Here is a 25,493-nt window from a genome sequence, read left to right as displayed (position 1 = left end):
CGTCACGGCGCCCGGCGCCGCCGATTGGCGGGAATTGTTCGAGAAGGCGGCCGAGGGCGGAAGCGGAAGCCGCACGTGGAGCCGGTGAGTGGCTGCCGCAGTTTCTGGAAACTTCGCCTCATTGTCATATTTAAAGCGGCGGCGGCGGCGCTGGGTCTCCTCCCCGTCCGCCCGCCCGCGCACGCTACGGGGACCGGCGGCCGCAGCAGCAGCGGGAGCGAGCCGTGCAGAGCGGGAGCCTCACTCTGGCGCCGGGGCCATGGCCGTGGTGGGCTTTGATTTGGGCTTCCAGAGCTGCTACATCGCCGTGGCGCGGGCCGGCGGCATCGAGACCGTGGCCAACGAGTTCAGCGACCGGTGCACGCCGTGAGTGAGGGGCGGGGGCGGGCGGGGGCCGCTCTGTGCCCGGCGGAGCGCCCGCCGCCGAGAAGGTGCTGGAAGTTTCGCGGTGGGGCGTGGGTGGGGGGTTCCCGCTGTGCGGGGCCAGCGGGTTCGCCGGCACTCGCCGCCTCCGTGCGGGCCCCCGAGGGCTGCCGGGGGGCAGGTACAGCGTGGCGAGGCCGGGGGGCAGCCCGCCGTGTGTGTCTCCGACCCCTGTGTGCGCCCGCGCTGCCCCTTCCCGCCCCGAGCCGCTGTGTGCCCCTCTCCCATCACCGCGGGGTCCCCCTGTACACCCCGCCATCCTGCCCCAGGGCCTGGCCCGCCCTGAGCCCCCCTCCCCGGTCCCACCCGCTCTGTTCCCCCGGGTCCCGGTCCTGTTCTGTGCCCCTGGCCCCGGAGGCGCTGCCCGGGGCTGAGAGCTGTGCGGAGCCTGCCCGGGTGGTGCTGCGGGCGGGCAGCGCCGGGGGCGGCCGGGAGATCCCCGCGGGGACAGCCCGGGTTAAGTGGGACACGGGGGGAACGCACTGCCAGCCGTGCTGCGCAGGATGGCTCTGCCAGCTGCCCCAGGGCACCTCTCCTTTAGTCAGAGGGCAGGCATAGAACGCCTCTGGCTCAAAGCGGGAGTTAGTTGGCAAGCTGGAAGCAGCCATGCACAGACGGGTGGGGTGTAGTCTGGCTGTGAGATCTGAATTGCGATCATCCTGCTTTACCATTGGGATAAGCCATGGTGAGAAGTCCTGGATTCGAGCCAAGGCTTTAAGATGGATAAAAGTGTTCCTGTAGTTTTTTACAGCAAACTTAAAGAATGACACGTTGATGGCAAGACTTAGGTGTTTAATCTGCAGTAGTAGAAAATGAATTCGTGACAGTTCTCAGTCCTGTTTGTTGTAAGGACCGAGTTAATTAGCTTGTTGTTCTTTCCAGGTCGGTAGTTTCATTTGGATCCAAAAACAGAGCTATTGGTGTTGCGGCTAAAAACCAGGTAGGTCATTTCCAGCTGCAAACTGTTGAAGTACCAGGGGGTGTGAAGAGAATTGGCTGGCTGTAGTTGAAACCGAACAGCTTCAGTTTCTTGTTGAGCCTTTTATTTTAGAAATGCTGCACTATGCTGCCATGCTTTCTTCAGAGAAATGTAGGATGTTTTTGCTAGAATGCTTCTGCTCTCTTTTTCATTAATGTAATACTTTCCAGTTGAATATATTCCTATTCTGACAAGTTAAGGTCACTGGGTTTCTTTTCTTAATGACTGTATACAGGATTTTCCTTGTACATGAAGGAAAACATTTTAAATGCTGTATATAGTTTCTTAAAATTAGATGTAAGGGGAGAGGTTTGGCTCAGATTCTTAAAGCTATTTAGGGTACCTTACAGCCTCTGGATTTGCTGTAAATTAAATGCCTCTGGTTTTGAAGGTGCAAGTCCTTGTTTTGTTTTGTTGGGGGTTTTTTTTGTTGAAGTGCTCTGAAATGTTGCATATTTTCTCTGTTGAAGTAGTATTTTTGGTTTAGAAGGAGAACTTAATTCCAACAAGTCTCAAAATTACAAAATGTAATGAATAAATAAATCCTTAGGTATTTTATGTTGTTACATAACTGCTGCTTTGAGATCAAGCATGCAGCCTGCGCTGGCCTGTGCATCTCTCTAGTGTAGTCAAAGGACTGCAGTGGGTTTCCATGGAGAGAGCACTAAAGAAGACTTTATTCCACTGTAATAGCACTCTTCTTAATTTTGAATAGCTGAGGCAATACAAATACTTTACTTGTTAACAAGCACATGCACATTCAATTACAGGTTAACATTTGGAGTAATGAGGTAAATAGATTTGTATTTGATTTTTTGGTGTTTGTAGATTTTTTCCTTAAATTTCATTTTAGTATTGCTGAGTTGACTGCTGACATTGTTACAAGTCAGAAAATAGTATGATTCATTCATGTGCAAAAATGAGTTGTTACTCAAAATGTGAAATGATCTGAATCCTGTGTATTCTCAAGCATTCAGTATTGTTGAATTGTTCCAGAAGATGCTGTGGAAAACATGAAGTAAGATGAGAGTGAGGCAGAGTCTCTCTTAGGTTGCATTTACAAATGTGTGTTTGCAGTGGTGCACACCTGTGGCTTTAGTTACCTTCAGACTAACCTGTATGATGTTACTACATTGAATGTTTCATGTTGTCTCTCCTAGCAGTTGAAGCTAAATATTTTTGCTAGGAAAAAAGAATATGATACTTGAAAGGATAAAAGATGACAGATCATTTATTTCTCTAGTTGTAAGTTTGGCTGATGAACTGAGATGTGAATTGTGTTTCTTTTGTAAATGTGGAAGTTTCCTTACATGGACTACTGAGAGTTACATTTTTGGTGTCCTAGGGTGTTGTAGCTATTACACAAGGACTAAAACAATGCTTTCCATTTGAAAAAAAATATAAAAGTAAACAAACAAAAAATCCCACAAAATAAAAATGAAAGTGGTTTTGACTGGTGACTTCTACAATGTGTTTTTGTGAGAGAGATCAAAATACTCAAAGATGCTCTCTTAAACATTTGAGAAATAGCTGCTGGAGCAAATTTTCAGATAATTTCTGTTACCTTTAGGAAAGTATGGTAGCACTGGAGATGAGAACAGTACATTAGTTAAGAGACCATAATTCTCAGCTTTCTTAATTGTGACTAAGCAGGAAGATATTAAAACATGCTAGAGACCTAATGGCATACAATTACTCTAAAAATATCTTAAGATTGTTCTCTTAGAAAAGGCTTTGAGGTTAATTCTAAATTAGGCTATAAAAGCTGCCAGAGTGTTTGGAGTTCTCTGCCCACTACATGGTAATAATTCCTGCTGCCACGTTCTTCAGCCATACAGCAGTGAAATACGTAGCATTCAAGTACTCTGAAGTTGTGGCTATACAAATAAATGAAACCATGCTGGGAAACCGTGTTCAACACAGAAACCAAACTACTCGATCATGTTAAAGTACTGGAATAGTTCCTGGCATGATTTTTGGCCTGTGCTAACTTGTGCTTGTGCTATTAATTGCTGAGCACTGTTTGATGATTAGAATAAACCAAGGATGACTCTCAGCAGGGAGTCCAAGTGTGACATCTTTCCACAGACACAGCTGTCTGAAAGTTACTCTTTGTTGGTGGCAGTATGGCCTCCTTTTTTTCAGGGAGCTTTTCTGTAGGAGAACTGTCCTAGTTAAATAGATTTGTATTGCAAGATGTAGCTCAAATTCTTCCAATTCATGGTGGAAAATTTTATATGCAACAAAGATTTTGAGGCTTTTTTCTGAGGGTAGTGAATGCTAGAAATATTCCTTGTTATGCTCAGTGTTTGAGTTTTACCGTGCAGTCTGTTGGTGCCTGCCTAAATCTATCCTGTAGATAAGACACTTCTGTAATATCTCTCTAATAAAATAGGATTCATTCTACTCTGAGATACTTTCATTATCTCTTATGCTGCTCTAGTTGTCTGCTTTCTGTTGTGCATTGCACTTCTGATAACAAATGCCTTTCTAATGTCACTTGCTTGCACTGGGGAGCTTGCATTGTAGTTTAGCATATACTTCAAACTGATGCTAGCAAAAGAAGTTCCAAGTTGTCTATGCACTGCATTCTTTGGTCTAGTGCAAGAATTTGAGTTGCTGCTAAGTGAATGTGAACAAGGAAATGATGTGATTTCAAACTAGCTCAGGGAGGAAAATGTAGTATATGTAGTATAGAAATGTATGGGGACACTTAAACTTGACACTTAGTAACTAGGAAAGCCCTTGCTTGTATTTAATGTAATGAGGTTTGAAGTGGAGGTAGTGTGGCTTGGGTGGGAGGCCAAGCTTATGAACAGAGAAACCAGCTTCATACCTAGTTGGAATCTTTAGACGTTTGAATTTGGTCCAAGTTTTGTCCCCCATTTGCAAGGTGAGTGGCTCTGGTTGCCAGCACAATCCAGCAGCAGAGTGCTCCAGTGCAGTGCACAGCAGGGGTTTCCTGAACTGGGGAAATGTCACTGGGAGAAAAGAACTGCCAGAAGCCTGCAGCTCGAGTGGGACTCATGGGACCTGGGTGGGGCCAGAGCAACAGCAGCAGTTTCTCCCAATATAAAACAAGCCCTTAGGGAGCACTGGTGAGCAGGGTGTGGTACAGCAGTTTGCACGAAGGGTGCTGAGGCAGTGCCAGCCCAACCAGGGAGCAGTGATATCCACGGGCAGAAAGCCAAGCATGGCTGGCACATCTGCCCAGACAGCTCTGGCAGGAACACGCTGCCACCCAGGTGCCACCTGCAGGGTGAGCCCTGCGTTCAATGCCAGTGGTGGGTGGCAGCTGTGAGCAGAGCTGTGGGAGTGTGCCAGGTACTCTTCCACTTAGTGACAGAACTCTGGCAGGAGGTGAGTAGGTTGAGGACTATCAGGGAGTGTGAGAAAGAGATGATGTAGTGGAATTCACTCTGCCTTCCCTTGGACACGCCTGGGAGGCAGACGGGACACACGGACAATTCCTTTCTCCTCTCCACCTGCTGGAAAACAGTGACTTGAAGGGATAGGGAGCAGTCTGTCACCAAGGTTAAGTTGGCCTATGTCAAAACTGCTTCCCTGAACTAACAAAAAGACAGGTCATTGCCATAGGAGACTCCCTTTGGAAGGGAGCAGAAGGTCCATTATGCTGGCTGGAACCACATCTTAGGAAAGCCTGCTGCCTCTCTGGGGTCCAGGTACCTAACCTGGTATGGCTGTCAGATAATTATCCATTATTAGTTTCTCAGGCTGGCAGTGATGAGGTTGCACCAGCAAGTCCAGGGCAATCAGGAGAGATTTCAAGGCCTTTGAATTACTGTTTAAGGGATAAGGAGCACAGATAGTGCTATCATGTGTTCTCTATACCTCCAGTTGCAGGAAATGAAGGAGGAAACAGGAAGAGCCAGCAGACCAATATCTGAGCCTGGTGCCTCCGGCAGAATTTGGGGGTTTTGGTCATGGGTCAGTTGACAGGACAGCAAGGACTGCTAGCAACAGACAGGGTGCACCCATCTCAGAGGGGGAAAATGATCTGTGCACAGGAGCTAGCAGCTAGCATTGAGAACTTAAAACCAGATTTGGAGGGGGAAAGACATACAACTGAGAGAGATGAGTCTGGGGTGGGTACCACAGCAGTCTTTGAGAGAGAGTGTTCTAGCAAGGTCCTTCACTCTGCTGCCTTGGTGGAGATGGGATGGACATCCATGCAGCAGCAGTGACACAAGGGTTATTACTGATGTGTTAGAAACCATGGAAGCTCCTGAGAATGGTCACATAGGAACTAGGGCTTCTCATCTGCAAAAAAGTGGCAGGATCAATAGACCAGCTGAAGTGCATGTGCATCAATGCCTGCAACACAGGCAATAAAGAGGAGGAGCCACACACCATTGCACAGCAGTAAAACTGTCACAGTTGCCATTGTGGAGGTATGAGGATGACTGGCACAACTGAATTGTTACTCCTAACTGGTTACAAATTGCCTAGAAAGCCGGGCCCAGAGTGTGATGGTGAATGGAGTTAAATCTAGCTGACAGCCTATCACTAGGAGTGTTCCCCAAGGCTCAGTATTGGGGGCCAGCCCTATTTGATATTTTAATCAATGACCTGCCAAAGGAGATCCAGTGCACCAGCGCATCAGTCAGTTTGGAGGTTAGGCCAAGTTGGACAGGAGTGTTGATCTGCTGGAGGGCAGGATGGCTCTACAGAAGCATCTGGACAGTGCTGGATTGAAGGGTTGAAGCCCATTGTATGAGGTTTAAGAAGTGCCAGGTCGTGCCCTTGAGTCACAACCTCGTGTAACACTACAGGCTGGGGGCAGTGGCTGGGAAGCTGCCTGGTGGAAAAACACCTGGGAGTGCTGTTTGACCGTGGCTGAACATGATCCACAATGTGCCCAGGTGGCCAAGAAGGACAATGGCATCCTGCCCTTTATCAGCAACAGTGTGGCCATCAGGACCAGGGCAGTAATTGTGCCCCCTTACCCGGCACTGGTGAGGCCGAGTAAAACAAATCCTGTGTTTGGTTTTGGGCCCTTCACTACAAGAAAGACATTGAGGTGCTGGGGTGTGTCTGGAGAAGGCCAACGGAGCTGGGGAAGGGTCTGGAATGCAAGTCTGATGAGGAGTCTGTGGAGGGAACTGGGGAAGAGGAAGCTCAGGTGTGCTGTTATCACTATCTACAATAACCTAAAAGGAGCATGAGTTGCTTCAGAGGAAGTTTAGAATGGCCATTAGGTTGTTTTGTTTTTTTTTTTTTTGGCCAAAAGGTTTGTAAATGTCTGAACAGGCTGCCTAGGGAAGTGTTGGAGTCACTGCCCTGGGAGTATGGATGTTGCTTTTGGGGACATTGGTGGCCTTAGCTGTGTTTGGTAAATAGCTGGACTTGATCTGAAAGGCTTTTTCCTATTTAAACAATTCTATGATACTAAATTAGTTGACTAAAGTAGTAGGCTCTGTTGCTCATGTTATTGTTCACTCAACTGTGTCAAGGTTTCAGAGATAGTTTTATAATCCTTAATAGGTAATGGTCTGGAAGTCTGTGTCTAACTTATTAATGAGCTGATAAAAAGTACCAGACAGTAATTACCAGTGTTAAATAAAACAGCTGTGACAAGGGAGTGAGCAGTTGTCTGAAAACTTGACCTGTGCGTTGGGTCATACAGAGCAGCACTGAACATTGCAGGCTGATTAAGAGTGGATTTCTAACTATCCTGTATTTCTTTACAGCAAATTACTCATGCCCACAACACTGTATCTAACTTCAAGAGATTCCATGGCCGTGCATTTAATGATCCTTTTGTTCAGAAGGAAAAAGAAAAGTTGAGCTATGATTTGGTTCCCATGAAGAATGGGGGAGTTGGAGTAAAGGTAAATCTGCAGTGTATCTTTCTGGGTTGTATAGCTAAATATGAAGTCTTATATTTCAGCACCGAGTCATGAAAACACGGGTTTCTTTTAATTACCCTTAAGGGTTGCTTTAATCTTTCTGTTAAAGAAGAGTCCTATGAATAGACAGCTTTATCTTTAAACAGTGGATGTTAACCTTCAAATTAAGGTTCATTTACAAATAATTGCTGAAATGCAAGTTTCCCTGTTGGCAAATTGTACATCTACCTTAAATACGCTGGCAGAAAAATTGCTAAGATAATTAGAAGGTCGTATGGTTTTACTTCAAAGTATGACTTTGTGACTTTTGTGTGGAATGCATTGCAGCAGTCTTATTAGGGTTTACAAATGCGTTAGAAAGTAGTTGGAGCTCTTCTTTAGAAGAATTGCCATAAATGAGTGGGAAGTGTGTCTTTAGTGAACTGCCTAGAGTTAGTTACTTGCAAAAAAGTGTTCAAAACCAGTTCCTACCACATTGCAGGTTTGGCTCTTGCTTACATTTCAAGGACTTCACTGATACAATGTCAGCTTTTACTAGAATAGGTACAGTTAATAACATTGTTTCCATTTACAGAAATATATACAATTACTCATAATTAAGCCTTGCTGGCATAACAGTGTTGCTTCACTAGTGAAGACCTTAGCTTGAACGGGTCCCTCAAAACTTCAGTTCAGATCCGTCCTAAGTAATGAATAGATCACATTCTAATGTATACATTAGAAAGAATCCTGAGTGTAAGAGTACCAAGCTTTACAAAAGAGGAGATGCTTTTTCTTTTGCTGTTTGTGACTTGTGATAATAGATAAATTCAGATGGAAATCATTGGTTTCCTTGAATCCATGTGTGTAGAAATCTTGTACTATATGACAGTCTAGTGTTGAGAGAACACTACTACTTGGTATTTTCCTATTTTTCTTAGGCTACTTGGAGAACAAATTAATATTTATTTCTATTTAACTGTGGTTAAAAAGTTTTAATAATTGATTCAGTGACATTCAGTAAGACTGGGAGGTTCAGGGTACAATTTTGCTATTGAAACCAAAATGCCTAAATTTTTCTAAATCATACTGAGTGAATAAAAAAAGTGCTACTTTCAAGCATTAGTTGTAATGTGTTACTTCACTTCATCATTGTCATGCATTGTATTACATGATAAAAATGGTGATTCAAGAATAATTTTTGCTAAGAGAGCAATTTTTTCTGACCTTTATCTTAAGCTTTTAGTTGTTTTGTCTGCATAGTGGAACTCTTGTTGCACAGTTCTTGCTTTCAGAGACTCCACACTTCTCCATATTTAAGCAGAAGGATAAAAATGCTAAGGGAAAATAGACAGCAAGTAGTTCTGCACATTTTTTGCATTTGGCATCAGTTTGAAAAACGATGGCTATTTTTACTTAATGATGTGCCATATTTTAAATTTGTATCACTTTTGGCCATTTCCTTCATTTATGGAGTTGGTACAGTTCTTGATGTTTTAAGACAGTGAGAATGGAATTATTGCTTCTATAAACACTCAACTGGGAAATTAAATTGTAAACTGAAGTTCTATAATGAAATAATGAAGCATGTCATGATTCATAGTGTATTAGCCAGCAGTGTATCAAAAAACATTAAATGTATGTAATTTTCCTCTAGCTGAACTAATGGAATTACTTTACGTGTTCTATCCAGGTCATGTACATGGATGAGGAGCACATCTTCAGTGTGGAACAGATTTCAGCTATGCTATTGACTAAATTAAAGGAGACTGCAGAGAGTAACCTGAAAAAGCCAGTAACAGACTGTGTTATTTCTGTAAGTAATTGTAGTGCACAGGAACATTGTCTTTTAACTTCAGCTATTGAGGGCATTTTGTTTCTATTCATGCAGAGTGGAAGAGAACTCTGTTAAACACTTATAAAGGGATTAATCCTAACTAGCTTTAGAGCTTTTGACTTAAAGAAACCCCAGGGCTACTGGCATATTCCAGACCCTGACTAACTTCGTGAACTCATTCTCTTGGAAATGTCTGAATCTTTGGATCCAAAATGTTTCTGGATCCAGGTATATACCCTTCTGGAACAGCTTGTTTTCATGATTAAGCATACTAATTACTCATTAAAGCAAATATTAATGTTTGTGTTTTTTCTTGAATTTAAAACAATTTGATAACAACTTTGATAAACAATTTCCTTTGTTTATGAAGATTTGCCCTGTGGCAGCTGAAAATTTTAGTTTCTCTCCTGTTTATCTTCATCCTTTCAGCAAATTTTGTTTTGTTTTTCCTTTTAATGTTATGACTGCACAAAAAATGACCTCAGATCAAGAACAGTCATTCCATTGCAAAGCCCCAAGTATAAAATAACACCTGCCTCTGTTCTCAGTGACTCTGAACAAGTCTGTCTCATGTTGCATCTAGGAATATTTAGCTCTGTTATTATTAGAAATGTTGATTCTCCAGTTGATACCTGGCTTGTTCTTCATGTGTCCCTTTGGAGGGACATCAGGAGGCACTGTCCAATGCCAATGCTAGAGATCTGTAGAAAATTTTCAACAGCATATTCCTTCAGAATTACTTAGCAGTCCTTGCCAAAAGTAATTTCTGCAAAATAGATTCTCTTCATTTGTTATCATTTATTTCATTGCATCTGTCACATCTGTAGTATTGCTGTATGTTTTTAGTTCCTTCTTTCCTTTTTTAGACAGGCGTATACCTGCTAGTTCTGATTATGGTATTCCATGTTACTGTCTTCATAATATACAGTGTCACATTTTGGGCCAGCACTTAATGTTATTAACATTTGTATACAAATAACGCATTTGTTTCTTGCTAGTGTGTGCTCATGTAAACTAGCTGATGCTGGTTTAATTCTGCCTCTGAGTAGAATATTTAAAGTGTCAATTCAGTATGGTAATTGCATTTTAGAGGCCTGCAGTAAGTATCTTCCTCATAGAGGAGGAATAGATACAATTTTTAAATTAATGGTTTTAAATAAATAGTGTAGTGTCTCATTTTCTGGAAATAACTTTGTATTCTTGCCTTCTTTCTTCAGGTTCCATCATTTTTCACAGATGCTGAAAGGAGATCCCTTCTAGATGCAGCCCAGATTGTTGGTCTAAATTGTCTTAGATTAATGAATGACATGACAGCAGGTTAGTAGGATAAAACAGCAGTTCCTGCAAGTGACAGGTGGACTAGAGGTTGCATTTAATTACTGTAAGAAAAAGGACTGACTTGAAAAGGTGAAAATGAGACATAAATATGTGAAAACCTTGTGGTTCTTTTCTTGGTTAAATGTCTTCTGTGTGAGAGGTGGATGAGATCAAGCTCCATTGATAATTATCTCTGTGAGCAGTTCTTTAGGAGTCACTACATATGCCTGGACTACTTGTTCATTTAGTGTACTGCCCAGATGCACAGTTGCAGGATTTAGACACTCTTAAAGGAAGTTCCTTGATTAAACATCAACACCTCATAACTTCCAAGGCTTTTTTCAGTGTAGTCAGGGTTTTAAACAGACACAAGGGCTCTGCTGACCATTTATACAACTCTGAGACAAAACCTCCCAGCCTAGAAGATAATCCCTGTAAATACAAAAATATGTTTGGGTTTTGTTGTGAAGATGTTCTACATTTTTGATTACTTTGCATGGCAAAAAAACCCCCAAACAAACAAAAAACCACCACCCCAAAAAAACCACGAACCCAAAAAGCCGAAGGAAATGCTTAGGGAGCACATACATGACTAAAGGAGTATGTTCTGCTTTTCAGGTCCTACAGCTTAGATTGATAGAATAAGGCTTCCATGAAGATAGTATATCTTGCAGAGGTGTACATCTGGATTTGTCTTGGTGTTTTTGATCTTATAGCCTAATGTTCCCAGGGATGTGGTTGTATGCCACTGGAAACTAGAGATGGTGTGGATAATACCTGACACTTCTTTTGCAGTGGCTCTGAATTACGGAATTTATAAACAAGACCTTCCAGCTCCTGAGGAGAAACCACGGATAGTTGTGTTTGTTGATATGGGACATTCTGCATTTCAAGTATCAGCCTGTGCATTCAACAAGAGTAAACTCAAGGTAATAAGGTTAAATGGAAATAAAAGGATTTATAAGCAGTGAGAATCAAATAGCCTGCAGATTGCCTTCTTTTTTAAATTCTGAAATAATTTAATGCATGGGAAAATGGCAATGAGTCGAAAGGTGAAGGTTTTCATCAGTGTCCTTCATTTCATTAGAATTATTTCAAACAGGCTGTAAATTTCTTGCAGTACACAAATGTAAGATATGTAATACATGTGCTATAATTTATTTTGTTTTATCTAAATGAGTGTGTATATGGATTAAGATTTTGAATACTTAGGATTACTTACAGAGGAAATGTTACTTCCTCTGTAAAAGTGAAGATGAATTTTTGACTGATGTGGTTGTGCATTGGAAGATAGGCTGACCTGTCCCCAGCATTTTTTTGAAGCAAGGACTTCAAATGCTGCTATTGGAAGACTGGTATTCCCTTGGATTTTATTAGTGTAAGACTAAATAATTGTGTTTGTTCAAACCAGGTACTTGGCACAGCATTTGACCCTTTCCTTGGTGGGAGAAACTTTGATGGAAAGCTGGTAGATTACTTTTGTGCAGAAATAAAATCAAAGTACAAACTAGATCCAAAAACCAAAGTTCGGGCTCTCCTTCGTCTGTATCAGGAGTGTGAGAAACTGAAGAAACTGATGAGTTCAAATAGCACAGACATTCCCCTAAATATTGAGTGTTTCATGAATGATACTGATGTATCTGGAAAAATGAACAGGTGAGTTCTGTACAAGACAGGCTTTTGCTTTGGTGGCCATATTTTTTAAACAAGTGTTTCTTTCTGCGTTTGAAAAAAACTTGCTAAAATTAAATGTAAGTACTGAATAGCTGTGGATTTTGTGATGCTAGAATAGCTGAAGCTGGGAAATGTGGTGTTCAGCTACTTGAGTAAGGTTTCAGTGCAATACGGCATGCATTAGAAGTTTGGATTCTTTTCGTAGAATGTGTTCTTAAAACCATGGATTGTTGCATGCAAACCAGAGAGTTGGCTGCATATTTAGACCTACATATTTTAGGTAACCTAAATACCCTACTGCTCTTAAGATAGCGACAATTTAGACTTTGTTTCCTTTTTTCTGTCCTTAGTGTACTGGGGATATTGTTAGAGAAATGGAGGGCAGAAACAGTGCTTATGGGTGATGACTTGATTATGGTACAAGTGTAAATGAAGTCTCTGTCTCTTGCACATGTTCACAGGCATGGCTTCATTTGTTAGTTCCGTAGCTACTGCTGAGAGTGGTGGGTTCTTCTTCCAGTGTTTAGGCAACAGTTTTTCATTATAAACGAAGTGTCAGTGTTGTCTGATTTCTTATCTGTAACCTCTTCTCTGAAGCAAATATATAGCAGCTGCCCAAACAAAACCTTTATCTTATTGAACAACATTGATAGTGGCATAGGGAAATTTGTAAGCAGCTCTTTGCGTACTGCCTTGTCTACAGTTGCCACTCTGGCCTGCTCACAGAAGTTTAGCTTTAAGTCCTTTTTTGCAATGTAGTTAACTAACCTAGTCACCATCAGTTTGGAAACAAATACCAGGCAAGGTTCTTGTGAGACAAGCATTCTTTGGTTAATTCCATTTTTGGGTTTTTAGGTCACAATTTGAAGAGTTGTGTGCTGACCTGCTGCAAAGGATAGAAATGCCTCTGCTTTCACTAATGGAACAAACACAACTGAAAGTGGAAGATGTAAATGCTGTAGAGATTGTGGGAGGAGCAACCCGTATTCCTGCGGTCAAAGAGAGGATTGCCAAATTCTTTGGCAAGGATGTCAGTACAACACTGAACGCAGATGAAGCCATAGCTAGGGGCTGTGCTCTGCAGGTATAGTACTGGCAACACTTGATGAAATTAAAAGATATGTTTCTTGGTAGCACTTCCATGAAGTATTAGTCAAGCAGTTATGAAAAATTGTAGAAGTGATCCATTTTAAAGTACTCAAGGGAACATACATGTTCACTAGGTCTTTTTATGGGACTGTGCTGTTGAGGAAGTCCAGAGTACTTCTTTTTGGTGCAGTACTCTATTGCAGGGTGTATTCTGTAAGCAGCCCACTCTGCTCTTCAGAAGAATGTAATCCAGGGATCTTCAATGCCAAAACTTAAGTTGTTGTCAAGTTGTTTGTTGTCAAGCTGAAAGATGTTTTTTACTCAACAAGGTATGAGGAGTATCTATGGAGTTTGCATCTACTGCAAGTTTGACTTTTCTGGTACCCAACTTAACATCAATGTGAAACAAGCTTTATTGTCTCCCTCCCATTTTTACTGTCTCCAACTATATTTTACAAGCAAACCATTCATTCTGTGTTCTGCTTTTTCTCCTTTAACTTCTTATTTCACTCTCTGCTCTTTGACTTGTTTCTTTATTCCATCTCACTGACAGCTTCCCATTGCCAGCAGTCAGCTGTGTTCAGGGAAAGAAGCAGGACCCTTTCGAGAACTACTTCTTTTAGGACTAAGCAGTACAGCATTTCCAGTTTTCACAGTCCTACTCTTTTCTTAGAGTGTTACCTTTACTCACAAGCTACAAAAGGCCTGCTAGCCCAGCACATAAACACTTGTGAGATTTCTCATACTGTGTTGAAATTGAGTATTGAAATACTTTTGCCTAATAAAATCAATTCAGTTCTCACTTGTTTGAAGATTTTTTTGCTGTCTTGGCTAGCGGAGAAGAATTAACCAGCTTTAATGCGAGTTTTTTTGTTGTTGGTTTTTTATATTTTTTAGTGTGCCATTCTTTCTCCAGCTTTTAAAGTGAGAGAATTTTCTGTGACAGATGCTACACCTTTTCCAATATCTCTGCTGTGGAACACAGAAGCAGAGGACACTGAAGGGTAGGTAGCTCAGACTACCATTCAATGAAGCTTTTCACCTTCATAAATCAAGGGTAATGTTCTTGCTTGCATTTAAATTAGGATCTTGCCATTGTCATGTAGAAAACCCATAGACCATGTACCAGAGATGGTTGACAGAGAAGATTGTGAAGACATAGGTTGAAATTTTAACTAATTCCTCATTTGTAAAAATATAAAGATTATAAAAAAGGTGATGAAAGAGCTACCAACTGGTATCTTGCCTTGTGCTACCTTTACCTGGTTGTCAGGCTTAGGAATGTAAAATTAACTAGATAAATGCCTGGGTCCTGATTCCACTTTGCCTTCTGACTTTTTGTTTTTTATTCAATGTGTTCCCAACACCTATCTAAGATTCTTGATTTATTAATAATGTTGTGTACTATGGTAATACTGTGAGCTCATATGGATGCTGTTCATCTGACTGAAGCAAGAATTTAACACCTAACAAAAACTTAACATTTTGTAAGAGTAATGTCTTGCTACAGTCTCTTACAACTGACATCTATTACTAATTGTGCCATGTCTGTGGGAAATGCAATTGCTTTCTAAGATGTAAAGATCTCCAAGTTCAACTTGTGGGAAAATCATAGTTCTAGATGGATCTGTTCACACCTTTCATGTTCTTCATAGTTTGGCTTTTTTTCCTTCCTGTGTGTTTTCTGTGCAGGTGCAGGGCCTAATTGTTCTGTCACTTGTGAGAGCAGCCTGTGAGTTCATGTTCTAGGTAAAGCTCTCACTTTCTCTCATCTAGGTTATTAGATGAGACCTTCCACAGTTAGGAGACAAAACTTAGCTGGAAATTAGAATCAGGGTGGCATAATAGCAGACATGCCATAGAACATGAAGTAAAGCTGGTTGTTTTTCTGTCATGTTGAGGAATGAATAATAATCTGGTGTCAAGGTTCTCAACTGAGCCATGGAACATAAATGAACAAGGAATTAACAGGCTGTAATTATCCCTTTGAGACTAAGGAAGGGTGCAAATTATGATTTAAAATACACTATTCCAGGCTCAAATAGTGGACTAGGACAAGTTCTCATTACAGTAGAGAACAGTAAATCCTTTTCCCTTGCAGTATAGTAGTGAAGTATCTTTATTGGAATTGTTCAGAAAGGTAAATGTGTCAAAACATGGTGTTCCTCCAAAGAGTTCTGACCCTATATCGAAACCTTCCAGCTCAAATACACTGCTAAAAGTGATATTTTTCCCTTAATTACAGAGTTCATGAGGTCTTCAGCAGAAATCATGCAGCACCCTTCTCTAAGGTACTTACATTCTATAGGAAAGGTCCATTTGAGCTGGAAGCTTTTTATTCTGATCCTAATGGAGTCCCATATCCTGAGTCAAAAATCGGTAAGTAATTGTCCTGGAAATTATGTTGTCTCCAATAGAATTATTGATTAACTGTGTTGTGGTGCAGTATGGTTATGACGTATATATTCTGAGTTTTGTCTCTGAAGGACTCAGAATTTTCCCATTCCTGAGGCAACTGAATCTGTATTTCTTTATTTTTCTTGCTTATAATGTTGTTTTGGCTAAACAAAGAAATGAGGGGAAACGAATGCCTACAACTAAAATGTGGTTATCACTGCAAAAGATAGCTTTGTAACTTACTAAGTCTTCTATGCATATCATTGAAGCAAGCTGGGAAAGATTGAAAAATATCTCCTGTGTATTAAAAAAGCATGTCTTAAATAACTAGTTGTTTTTACCTATACCTTCTGGGATTGATATAATGCTGAGTAACTTTTAGTCAAAGCAGTTTGAAATAGTGGCAGCTACAAGACTACAGTATTGATTTGTGTGTATAACATTTCTAACCAGCTCCTTTGTACTTTTTGACAAATTGCAGCACTTGACAGTGTTGATACTTAAAAACAGCTTACAACATGGTTAGTTAGAAAGAGATTGTGATGGCAGACAGGTCAATTAAATAATTGTTTTTGAGTTCTAAACATGCAGTTAAATGTATGTTTGCATACTAGGTATTTCGAAAAAACAGCATAATGAAGAGGAACTTATTACAAGCACAAGTAGTGACAGTACAAGAGGCAATAGCTTTAGAGGCTGCAAGAGAGCAGGTTTGATTAGATATTTGGAATAGATTCAGCTGTGAGGGTGGTGAGGCACTGGAATAGGTTTCCCAGAGAAGTTGTGGATGCATTGGAAGTATTCAAGGCCAGGTTGGATGAGACCCTGAGCAGCTTAGTCTAATGAAAGGCTGAGGATGGAACTCGATCTTTAAGGTCGCTTCCAGCCCAGGCCATTCTGTGATTCTCTGACAGTATTCTGTAGTTATAGAAACATCAGACTTCCTTTTGTGGGTAAATCTTACCATACAGACTGATGGTGGGATATGTCAGTGTTCAATTTATATGGCTGTAACAAACAAGGAGCTGTTTAACTGCTGTTCTGAAAACTGGTAAGAACAGAAGATCAGATTGGTTTCAACTCAGTTGCCAATTAATTCTTTGCTGAGAACAGAACTATTGGTATGACTAATGGGTAAGTAGTAGTTCTAATGAGACTGGCAAAAGGGAGGATAGATCACACAACTCCAGTATTATTGAATTTACAAGACAGAGGATTACGTTCCTTATCCTGTGAGACAGGCAGGTAAAAGCTTGTGTGCTGGTAGTCTAGATCTGTTGCTGAAGGAATGTTGTTTGCAAATGTGTATATTTGGTCTGTGAAACTGGGGAACTTGTCCTTTGCAGGTAAGTGAGAATTCTGGTCTCCAGGTCACTGTAATTTATGCATAAGAAAAATGTCTGCTGTTAATGTTAAGGACATCAGTCTTCATTTACTCGTGAACTAATTGTCTATTAGTTTCACAATGCTTGTTTCAAGAATTACAGTAGTTACAAAACAATTAGGTTCTGCCCTAGAATAAAAGGCAATGGCAGACTTGCATGGATGTCAGAAGTTGTAAGGAAAGCCTCTAGAAATATTGTTTCTATGTTGGGCAGTAATTTGTATTAGAAAGGCACCACTTAATATTGGCATTAGACTAAGCCCTTCAGTAGTTTTCTTTCAGCCCACTAGTAACACAGATAGCACCAGTTTTGTATTTACTCTGTGGTGTCAGGAGAACCTACTGTTTGATTTATCAGATGAAGTTGGCTGAAAAGCAGTGTACTTTGGTTTTGTTGGGGTTTTTTTTTTTCTGGTAGTACTGATTTAATTTGAGGAATCATGAGATTAGCACAGAGGCTTCATCAAATATTTAGAAAACAGTTTGTCTATAAAAAAGGGAGATGTTTTCCTGGCTCTGTAATATTACCTACTTAATTCCACTGTGTGAGTTTTGATTCTTTTGGTTTTAGGTAGGTATGTTATCCAGAATGTGGCAGCCCAGAAAGATGGAGAGAAGTCTAAAGTCAAAGTGAAAGTCCGTGTCAATACTCACGGCATTTTCAGTGTGTCCACTGCATCTATGGTAGAACCAGTTAAAAGTGAAGAGTGTGATGATGTCAGTGTTGAGACTGAAGTGGAAGCTCAGGACCAGAGGCCTATTGAAAACTTCAGTGATGTAAGTTGACCTTTCTTGTGTGTGAATGTCCTTACTGATCGATGAAAGTGTGTTCTGCTGTTACATACTGTGGAAGAAAAATACCTTCCTCTAAGGAAGGAGATTAATTTTAAGATGTGTGTAGCTGTCAGGAAATGTCTCCTGTCTCCTTTACAAGAACAGGAGACAATTTGTGCTATCTTGGAAGTGTGCAGATTTCAAAATCAGTTATTGTGCGAAGTGCCAAATTGCAGCAGGTCGGTTGTTTGAGGGTGGGGTTGCTCACAGCTTCCATAGTTATCCAACTGTTCCAAAAAGGACAACTAGATTTGGATTGTTACTCATCCATGTGCTTTGTGTTGAAATGATTTGTATGGAATCCTTCGTATCAGTAAAGATTTTTGAAACTTTTTATGAAAGGGAAAGCTGAATTGTTTTCTACAGCATTGAAGGAGAGGGGAACACTGGGGAATAACGCACATTGTTGCAGCCTACTTCATGTTTTAATAGTTTTTCTGAGGGGGAAAAAACCTTAAACATTATGACTCAATAAATTAAAAGCCCCTTTTTTGTAAGAAAAAGTGTTAGCATGTGCACACACGCACAGAAGTATTGTGCAGCAAGCCTGGCACTGGTAACATTTTCACAAAGTCCTTCTGAACTGGCACCCAGTGTGTATCTCCATAGCTGAAGCGTGTGTGTTTGTGCGTGTGCACAGAATGCTTTGTAGGGCACTTTGTACCGTATGTGCGTCAGGAGTGAAGTGCCCTATACTTAAATGCAAGTGCACATGCCTTCTACATCCTTTGTGCCTGGGCTTTCATTTCAGAAAAATATCCAGCAAGAGAACAGTGAGGCTGGAACACAGTCCCAGGTACAAACTGATGGTCAGCAAACGTCACAGTCTCCCCCTTCATCAGAACCTCCCTCTGAAGAAAACAAAATCCCAGATGTCAAGAAAGTGAGTGACCCTTTAACTCTGTTGAAAATGTTATGCTATATAATGGCTTTTAAAATGGTAACATATTTCAGGAAAAATAAGGAACTTGGTGTTGGAACCTTTTTCATTTTCACATCTTTACTATAGTGGAAAATAATGTCTGTATCTTGTGATGGTTTTTGTACAGGGCTTGTGAAAGGATTCCTGCAAGAAGCCTTTCTTTACCAGTTCCCTGTCTTCTTGCAGTGTTGTTTATTTGTGCTAGTTTATTTGGGCTGCAGACATTTCAATTTAAACTGCAGTTAGAGGCCAAGCTTATTGGACCTTCTGAGGGAAGCTGGGATCAGGAATTCATAAACATAAAAGGAAATAATGTGAAACACTTGTCTGCATGTTATTGCTAGTGACTTGGTTTTTTCATCTGTATGAGATAAAAAACATTTGGGGTTAAAATCTTAGCCACTGTTAGCATCATTAGTGAACTGCTGCGTTACAGACGGACACTTCTGGAGAATCTGCAAAGACACCATATATCTCAGGAATGTCCTTGCTGTAGCTCAGTGCTCACTGTCTGGGAATAGACTGTAAGGAGACTAGGACAGAAGGTGGAATCACCAAAAGCAAAGTGCCTCATGACTATATTTTGAAGATTTTGAAAAGAACTTGGAAAAACCTTTGCGCATTCTTCCTCTGAATGTATCTTTCATCGTAGTGGTACTTCATCAGAAAGAAGTCAGGAAAATTATCTTATTTTTCTTCTTTCTAACTCAGACAAATGAGAAGAAAGGTGATCAGCCCCCAGAAGCTAAAAAACCCAAGATAAAAGTGAAGAATGTGGAACTACCCATTGAAGCTAACTTGGTTTGGCAGTTAGGAAAAGATCTCCTCAATATGTATATTGAAACAGAGGTGAGTTAGTGTGGTTTAGACTGCTTTCCTGTGTGCAGTTATTAACCATTCGCCTGCTTCTCGAGGCAACCTCTGTTCTTGTACTGTCACCCTGGAGTGTGGGCTCAATTAACAATGAGCTAACATACTGTCTGCCTTCTAACACACAGCTGCCAAATGTTTATCAGAAAGATTGAAGTGTCCCTTATAGCAGTTAGTATCAGAGCACTGATCTGTGGAATGACATCACAGATTCATTTAAACGGTTGTAATCTAGAGAAGTGCAACTCATTTCTTCAGATAACTCTACTGCATAATAATGAGAATTTTAGCAGTTAGGTGAGCCAAGGCCTCTGGAGATTTTACAGGAGGTGTGCTTTGTAGAATGCTGTTTGAACACTGTTATTTTTTAATTAAAACATTTTCTGTGGTATACAGGGAAAGATGATTATGCAAGACAAACTGGAGAAAGAAAGAAATGATGCAAAGAATGCAGTGGAGGAATATGTTTATGAGTTCAGAGACAAGTTGTCTGGACCATATGAAAAATTTGTTTGCGAAAAGGTAGGTTATGGTTTCAGGACCTTCTCTGAAAATACTGATACCAAATATCTGTTTTGTATACTTTGGTTAAAATTTCTCAGTCACCCTGGACATAGTTGCAAAACCAGAACTTCGTTTGAATGATGGCAGTGACTAACCCAGAATCAGCTTTAGGCATATCAAACACATATCCCTGAAAATAGTTTTGTCACAAATGGAGTAAAGTTTTGTTTCCAGTTGAAGCTGGTGACTTGAAGGGGAAGCTGTGTTGCTTTAAGTGTAACCAAAACCATGAATTAGAGTTGCACCCCAAGTATTGGCCTAGTCAAGGACAGAAGTCTGTAAATGCTACCTTTATTGTAGATGTGTGTTTCTCAGTCCAGAAGCTGGCATGGTTTAAGTAACTTAATTAGCAAAAGCTGCAGTAGAAATTGAATTTTTAGACAGGAAGCTAAAGATTCATGTGTATATTTACCTCTGTCATGTTACTGCAAGACAAATGTGATCAATTGGTGTGCATTTGGGTGTTTGATGTGTTGAATTATATTGACACACAGGATCTGCAGGGATTCTCTGCCCTCCTGGCAGAGACAGAAGGCTGGCTGTATGAAGAGGGTGAGGATGAAGCGAAGCAGGTGTATGTAGAAAAACTAGAGAATTTAAAGGTAGGCCTGTTAATATGCCCAAAATGCAAAATTTCCAGAACACTGTGCTAAACAACATTATTGAATGTTAATGAATCACGTAAACATGTAGAAATTGCCTTTTCTAGAAATTAGGTACTCCAATTGAAATGCGCTATCAAGAGGCAGAGGAACGACCAAGGCTATTACAAGAATTGGGACGCAGGCTCCAGTACTATGCTACAATAGCTGGGGAATTCAGGAATAAAGTAAGTGGCCTTTTTTTTTTAACCACAGTGCTTCAGTGAGGCTCATTGGCTGGAGGGGCTTCAAATGCACTTTCAGATGAGCTGCAATCTACTGCTATGTAGGTCACAAATTTAACACCACAAATGTTTCCCAGTACTCAAAAAATCTCACACAGTGTGTCATATCTTCAGGTGCTGGATACTTCTGGATGTTTTCAGGCTGAAGAGGATGTTCTTGTAAAGAGTTTAGACTTGTGGTCTGATTCTTGACCTTAAAAAAACTGATCTGACTGTTTTTTAGAAGTGTGCTTCTCTTCCAGTTCTTTTAGGGACAAGAATTATTGTATGGTGAGAAGCATTAGTATAAAACCTAGTTGCAGATAAAGTAAAACCCCACAGTTTTATTTTAGGTGTGTATTTGGGACTTAGGTTTTGTGGGGGGGTTTGTTTGGTTTTTTTCCATTAGTATTTGTAGATTATGTTCTTGATAAGCATTCCTGTCAGAAAACCTGCTCCCTGGATTTCTTATTAAAGAATTTTAGTAGGACAGCTCACAACACTCAGACTAATTCAGTCTGAGACTTAGCATCAGAAACAATTATGTCCTCACAGCTATAGATGACAAATTTAAGTGAAATCATTAGTAGTGTTATATGTGAAATAAATAGCATCATTGTAAATAGTATACTCAAAACTTGGTTTTATTTAAGAATTCTAAATATAGATTCATTTGTTGTGTTGCTGGGTAGGTCCTTCTCCTGATAGTAGTTAATGGTGTAACTGTGGCATTGTAGGGAATGCTGAAGTGGAAAACTGATCCTTTCCCTGTACATCAGAATCTCAATGTCCAAACTACCTTAGGTGCAGGTAGCCCCTCCAGCATGTAAGGGAGGTTTTTTTTTTTAATCGGCTTTTTTAAGAATGTTAAATTTATTGCATGACCTTTTTGTGAAGCCTCTATGCCCCCTGTGAACCAGATTTCTTGTTCCTTTGAGTAGAGGAAGCTTTATATTGACATCTGTATTTCCTGCTGTCTCTTGCTGTGATGGCTCTCCCTTGTGGCTAACTTCTCTTTATTTTGACCATTGGAAGAGATTTACAAGTTATAAATAATTGAGATAGACTTGTTGGCATAGCTTGACTCCATTATTAACACTTGACATTATTAACTAATACAAAATGTTTGTATTGGGACAGGATGAGAAATACATCCATATTGATGAGATGGAAATGATGAAAGTAGAGAAGTGTGTTAGCGAAGTGGTGGAGTGGATGAACAATGCTGTGAGTGCACAGGCTAAGAAGAGCTTGGACCAGGATCCAGCTGTGCATTCAAGTGAAATTAAGGCAAAGCTACAGGTAAGTACCATAAGAAACTATCTTTAGAGATTGGTGCTAAAAGTAAGACTGGTATCTGTGCCTTTTGTCTTTCCCGGTTTTCTCTTGCTGCTCTAGTGCTCTTGAAAGGTAGAAAGTATGAGGAGGAAATCCAATAGAAAGCAGAGGAGCTCTAGTGTACTGTATTCAACTCAGTGGAGCTCATTGGTATTTTGTCTGTCAGTCACCTTAAAAACTCGGCTTGTTTTTCAGTGTTTCACTGAGAGACAAAATAGCATTGGAAAAAAACAATGTGAAATCCAAAATACTTAGCTGAACTTTGCCCAGAGAACATCAGAAAGTATACCAATTAACTTATTTCAATGTACAATAAGTACATGTCAGTTTGGACTCAGGGGAACAGATGTGGAAGCCAATTTCAAGCAGTCTTTTGGACATGGGACTTTTTGCACTACTGAACATGGTAGCTCCTTAATATATATTCTACCCACATCTTTTCCATTTTTTAGGAGTTAAACAATGTCTGTGAGCCTGTTGTGACACAACCAAAACCAAAAGTTGACTCTCCTAAGGAGGAAAACCCATTAAGTGAGCAAAGTGATTATAAAACTGAAGACATGGGAGAAGATGACAAAAACTCTGAAATGCCTCAGCAAAACGGCGAATGTCATCCGAGTGATCAAAACACTGTTAACATGGACCTGGACTAAGCCACTGCACTTGCAGCAAATTATTTCATCCCATGACAGAAGATGTTTTGGCTGTCATATGTGATGGGGGTGGGAATGCATTGTTTTGGAAACTATTTATATTTTTTTTCTCAAGACTTGTCGGGGATATGTTATGTTGTGGGAGGAAGAATAGTAATAGTGTTGGTCATGACTATCCTAAAAGGAAAATTGCCTTGGTAACTTTCAGATTCCTGTGGAATTGTGAGTTCATACTAAGCTTCTGTGCAGTATTTAACCATTTGCATCACTAAAGATGAAAAGAAGCCCTTGCTTTGAAATGTACTGCTCCTTTAAAAGGTTGTAATTGAAACACTCGTAGGCATTTGTAGATGCCAAGGTAGTTTTCTTTTGTCTGGACATCTAATTGGGTATGTCAGAAGAAGCCAGTGTCTGTCCCCTTCATAAGGACTTTGCAGAAGAAATCCTTCTGTCCTGAGGTTTTTGATTGTGGCAGTCCAAAGTACTTATCAGGTAATGAGATGGTGAAATGTGTTAGTAGCATGCAGAAACGCTTACGTTTCATCTCTTGCTAAACAATACATTTTTCATGTGGGGTACGTAAAATGAAGGAAATACTAATTCTGTTAGTGTTATTGTGAAGCTTTTTAATGAGCTTTGAAATAAAGTTCATTTTACTGGTATCTCCTGACCTCTGGAGTTGTACTGTTTTCAGTACTTCTGCTCTCAGTGTTGCCCTCCTCACAGTTTGACAGGCCATTGCTTTGTGTTCCTGTGCAGGAGAGTCATAAGCATGCTTAAAACTCACACTTTGCACAAAGCCAGTTGTACAGCGAGATGAATGTAATTCAGCTCCTTTTTGAGTTATGCCCCTTTCTTTTCTTTGGCCCAAGGGTTGTATACACCTGAAAGAACCTGAAAACTTCACAGATGTTAGAGGATAGGACACTGTTTGTAACTGATGCCTATATAAGTTATGTTACAAAGTGCTTATATAGCTTGAGTTATAAGACATCAATATAACCTAAATCATGACTTTATATATCTATATAACGTGAATCATAGCTTTTTGTACCTATATAACCTGATATAAATAACTTTCTATACAATGTAATGGCTAGTATATGGTTAAGTAGTTGCTTAATGCTGAATAGACAAAAAAGAACAAACTCACCAGGTGGATAGCTGTAGAGAGAGATTAGTATAGTACTAACGAGAAATTGGCAAGTGCAAAGCCAATTAGCTGCAAAATAGAGAATTTAGGCTGGTTAAGACCAGACAGACCAAGGAACACCTTAACTGTGCATGCTCTGAAGACAAAGTTGAAAAGTTCAGATATGAAGAAGACCTTAATCAAAGACCCCTGATGACTCCTGAATTGGGGAGGTGCAAGCGCAGTGGAAAAGAACTCTAATAACCATGAGATCATACCACGTAAATTAGTTCTGGTGCATATGTAGTGATGTTGTAGTGACATAGTGACACTAAGTAATACTTAATGTAGAAATAGACCACAGCATTTGACAAAGGTGGGTGAGTTAGGGAAAGAAATCCACCTTACCAGCACAGCAATAAACAAATCCCTGCTCTATAGACATCTGTCCATGGGATTTATTTCCAGCGTATCTTTTGAGCATCATAACACAGAACCCTCTAACTTAGAAATTGTAATCCATGGTTCACAGCAAGATGTTAAAACCTGGTTGAATACTTAGGCCAGGCTCTGCTTTTTGAAACAGACTAAACTAAAATAATATTTTCAGCCCATTCAAGTTGCGCTTGTTAAACCTTGCTAAACGTTTTAAAAACTAAGAATTCCTCTTGAGTAAATCTCTGTAGTCTATTGAAGATTTTTTGCAGGCTTGTTGCTCTGTGTTAAGCATCAAATTACACTAGGGAATAGTAGGCACCTGAAATGCTGAGGGAAGAATTTTTCTTGGGAGCATGTTCTGGAGGGTGTTAACCTTGCTGATGCATGGAGGCACAGATCCCATATGTAAACATGTGGCACCAGATGCTTAAAGATCAGTGTCCCTAAGTGCAAAAGTGTTGGTTTGCTTTTTAAATCAGGGTTTATTGTGGCTACAGCAATATTTTGTCTAGAACAACATAACCTAATGGAGAAAAGGGAGATTGGTGCCACGGGAGCTACTAAAGAGGGAGCACAGATAAGAGGACTGATGCTTCCTAGGGCCAGCTAATCCTATCCAAGGCAAGTCTTTTTCTTCTAGTTGGTGTTTTAGTATCACCCTTCCATGAGTCTTGCAGCTAGGGGCAGGAGCTGTAATGCAGTGTGTGCAGCTTCCCACAGTAGTGCCCAGTTTCCTGCACTGACTGTATTGACTGTACATAACCCATTTGACAACTGGGTTATCAAAAGGCAGATCACTGTTACTTGGCTGCTTTGAGCTGCTTGTTCCTCACTTCTGCTGATCCATTAGACAATGGTGTACAATTAGCAACAACAGGAGTATTTTGATTTTCCTTTTCCTAGCGCTAAGGGACAGGAAGTTAGACCA

At 40.4% G+C, this 25,493-nt stretch overlaps 1 protein-coding gene across 2 annotated transcripts; it reads left to right on the top strand.

The window, feature by feature from the left end:
• The first annotated feature begins 91 nt into the window (after nucleotides 1-91).
• HSPH1 (heat shock protein family H (Hsp110) member 1) lies at nucleotides 92-23,657 on the top strand. Of its 2 annotated transcripts, XM_063394753.1 has the most exons (18): nucleotides 92-366; nucleotides 1,306-1,363; nucleotides 7,114-7,254; nucleotides 8,945-9,067; nucleotides 10,306-10,405; nucleotides 11,201-11,334; nucleotides 11,817-12,061; nucleotides 12,935-13,163; nucleotides 14,066-14,172; nucleotides 15,414-15,547; nucleotides 17,521-17,726; nucleotides 18,535-18,666; nucleotides 19,417-19,554; nucleotides 19,972-20,097; nucleotides 20,634-20,741; nucleotides 20,849-20,968; nucleotides 22,145-22,306; nucleotides 22,795-23,657. In XM_063394753.1, exons 1-18 carry the CDS (start codon nucleotides 260-262, stop codon nucleotides 22,993-22,995), a joined length of 2,571 nt encoding a protein of 856 aa, XP_063250823.1. In that variant the 5' UTR covers nucleotides 92-259; the 3' UTR covers nucleotides 22,996-23,657. The 2 variants fall into 2 exon arrangements, with proteins under 2 accessions (XP_063250823.1, XP_063250825.1); XM_063394755.1 differs by lacking the exon at nucleotides 18,535-18,666.
• Nucleotides 23,658-25,493: the final 1,836 nt, after the last annotated feature.

This window comes from Prinia subflava, chromosome 3 (assembly GCF_021018805.1).
Source record: "Prinia subflava isolate CZ2003 ecotype Zambia chromosome 3, Cam_Psub_1.2, whole genome shotgun sequence".
Classification (NCBI taxonomy): Eukaryota; Metazoa; Chordata; class Aves; order Passeriformes; family Cisticolidae; genus Prinia; species Prinia subflava.
Note: the sequence above shows the minus strand (reverse complement) of the source record. Positions and strands in the feature narration are given on the sequence as shown.

Coding starts and splice junctions, on each gene's coding strand:
- HSPH1 (XM_063394753.1), top strand. CDS start 260: ATGGCCGTGGTGGGCTTTGATTTGGGCTTCCAGAGCTGCTACATCGCC. Junction 10,406..11,200: donor AATGAATGACATGACAGCAG/GTTAGTAGGATA, acceptor CTTCTTTTGCAG/TGGCTCTGAATTACGGAATT. Junction 11,335..11,816: donor TCAACAAGAGTAAACTCAAG/GTAATAAGGTTA, acceptor TGTTCAAACCAG/GTACTTGGCACAGCATTTGA.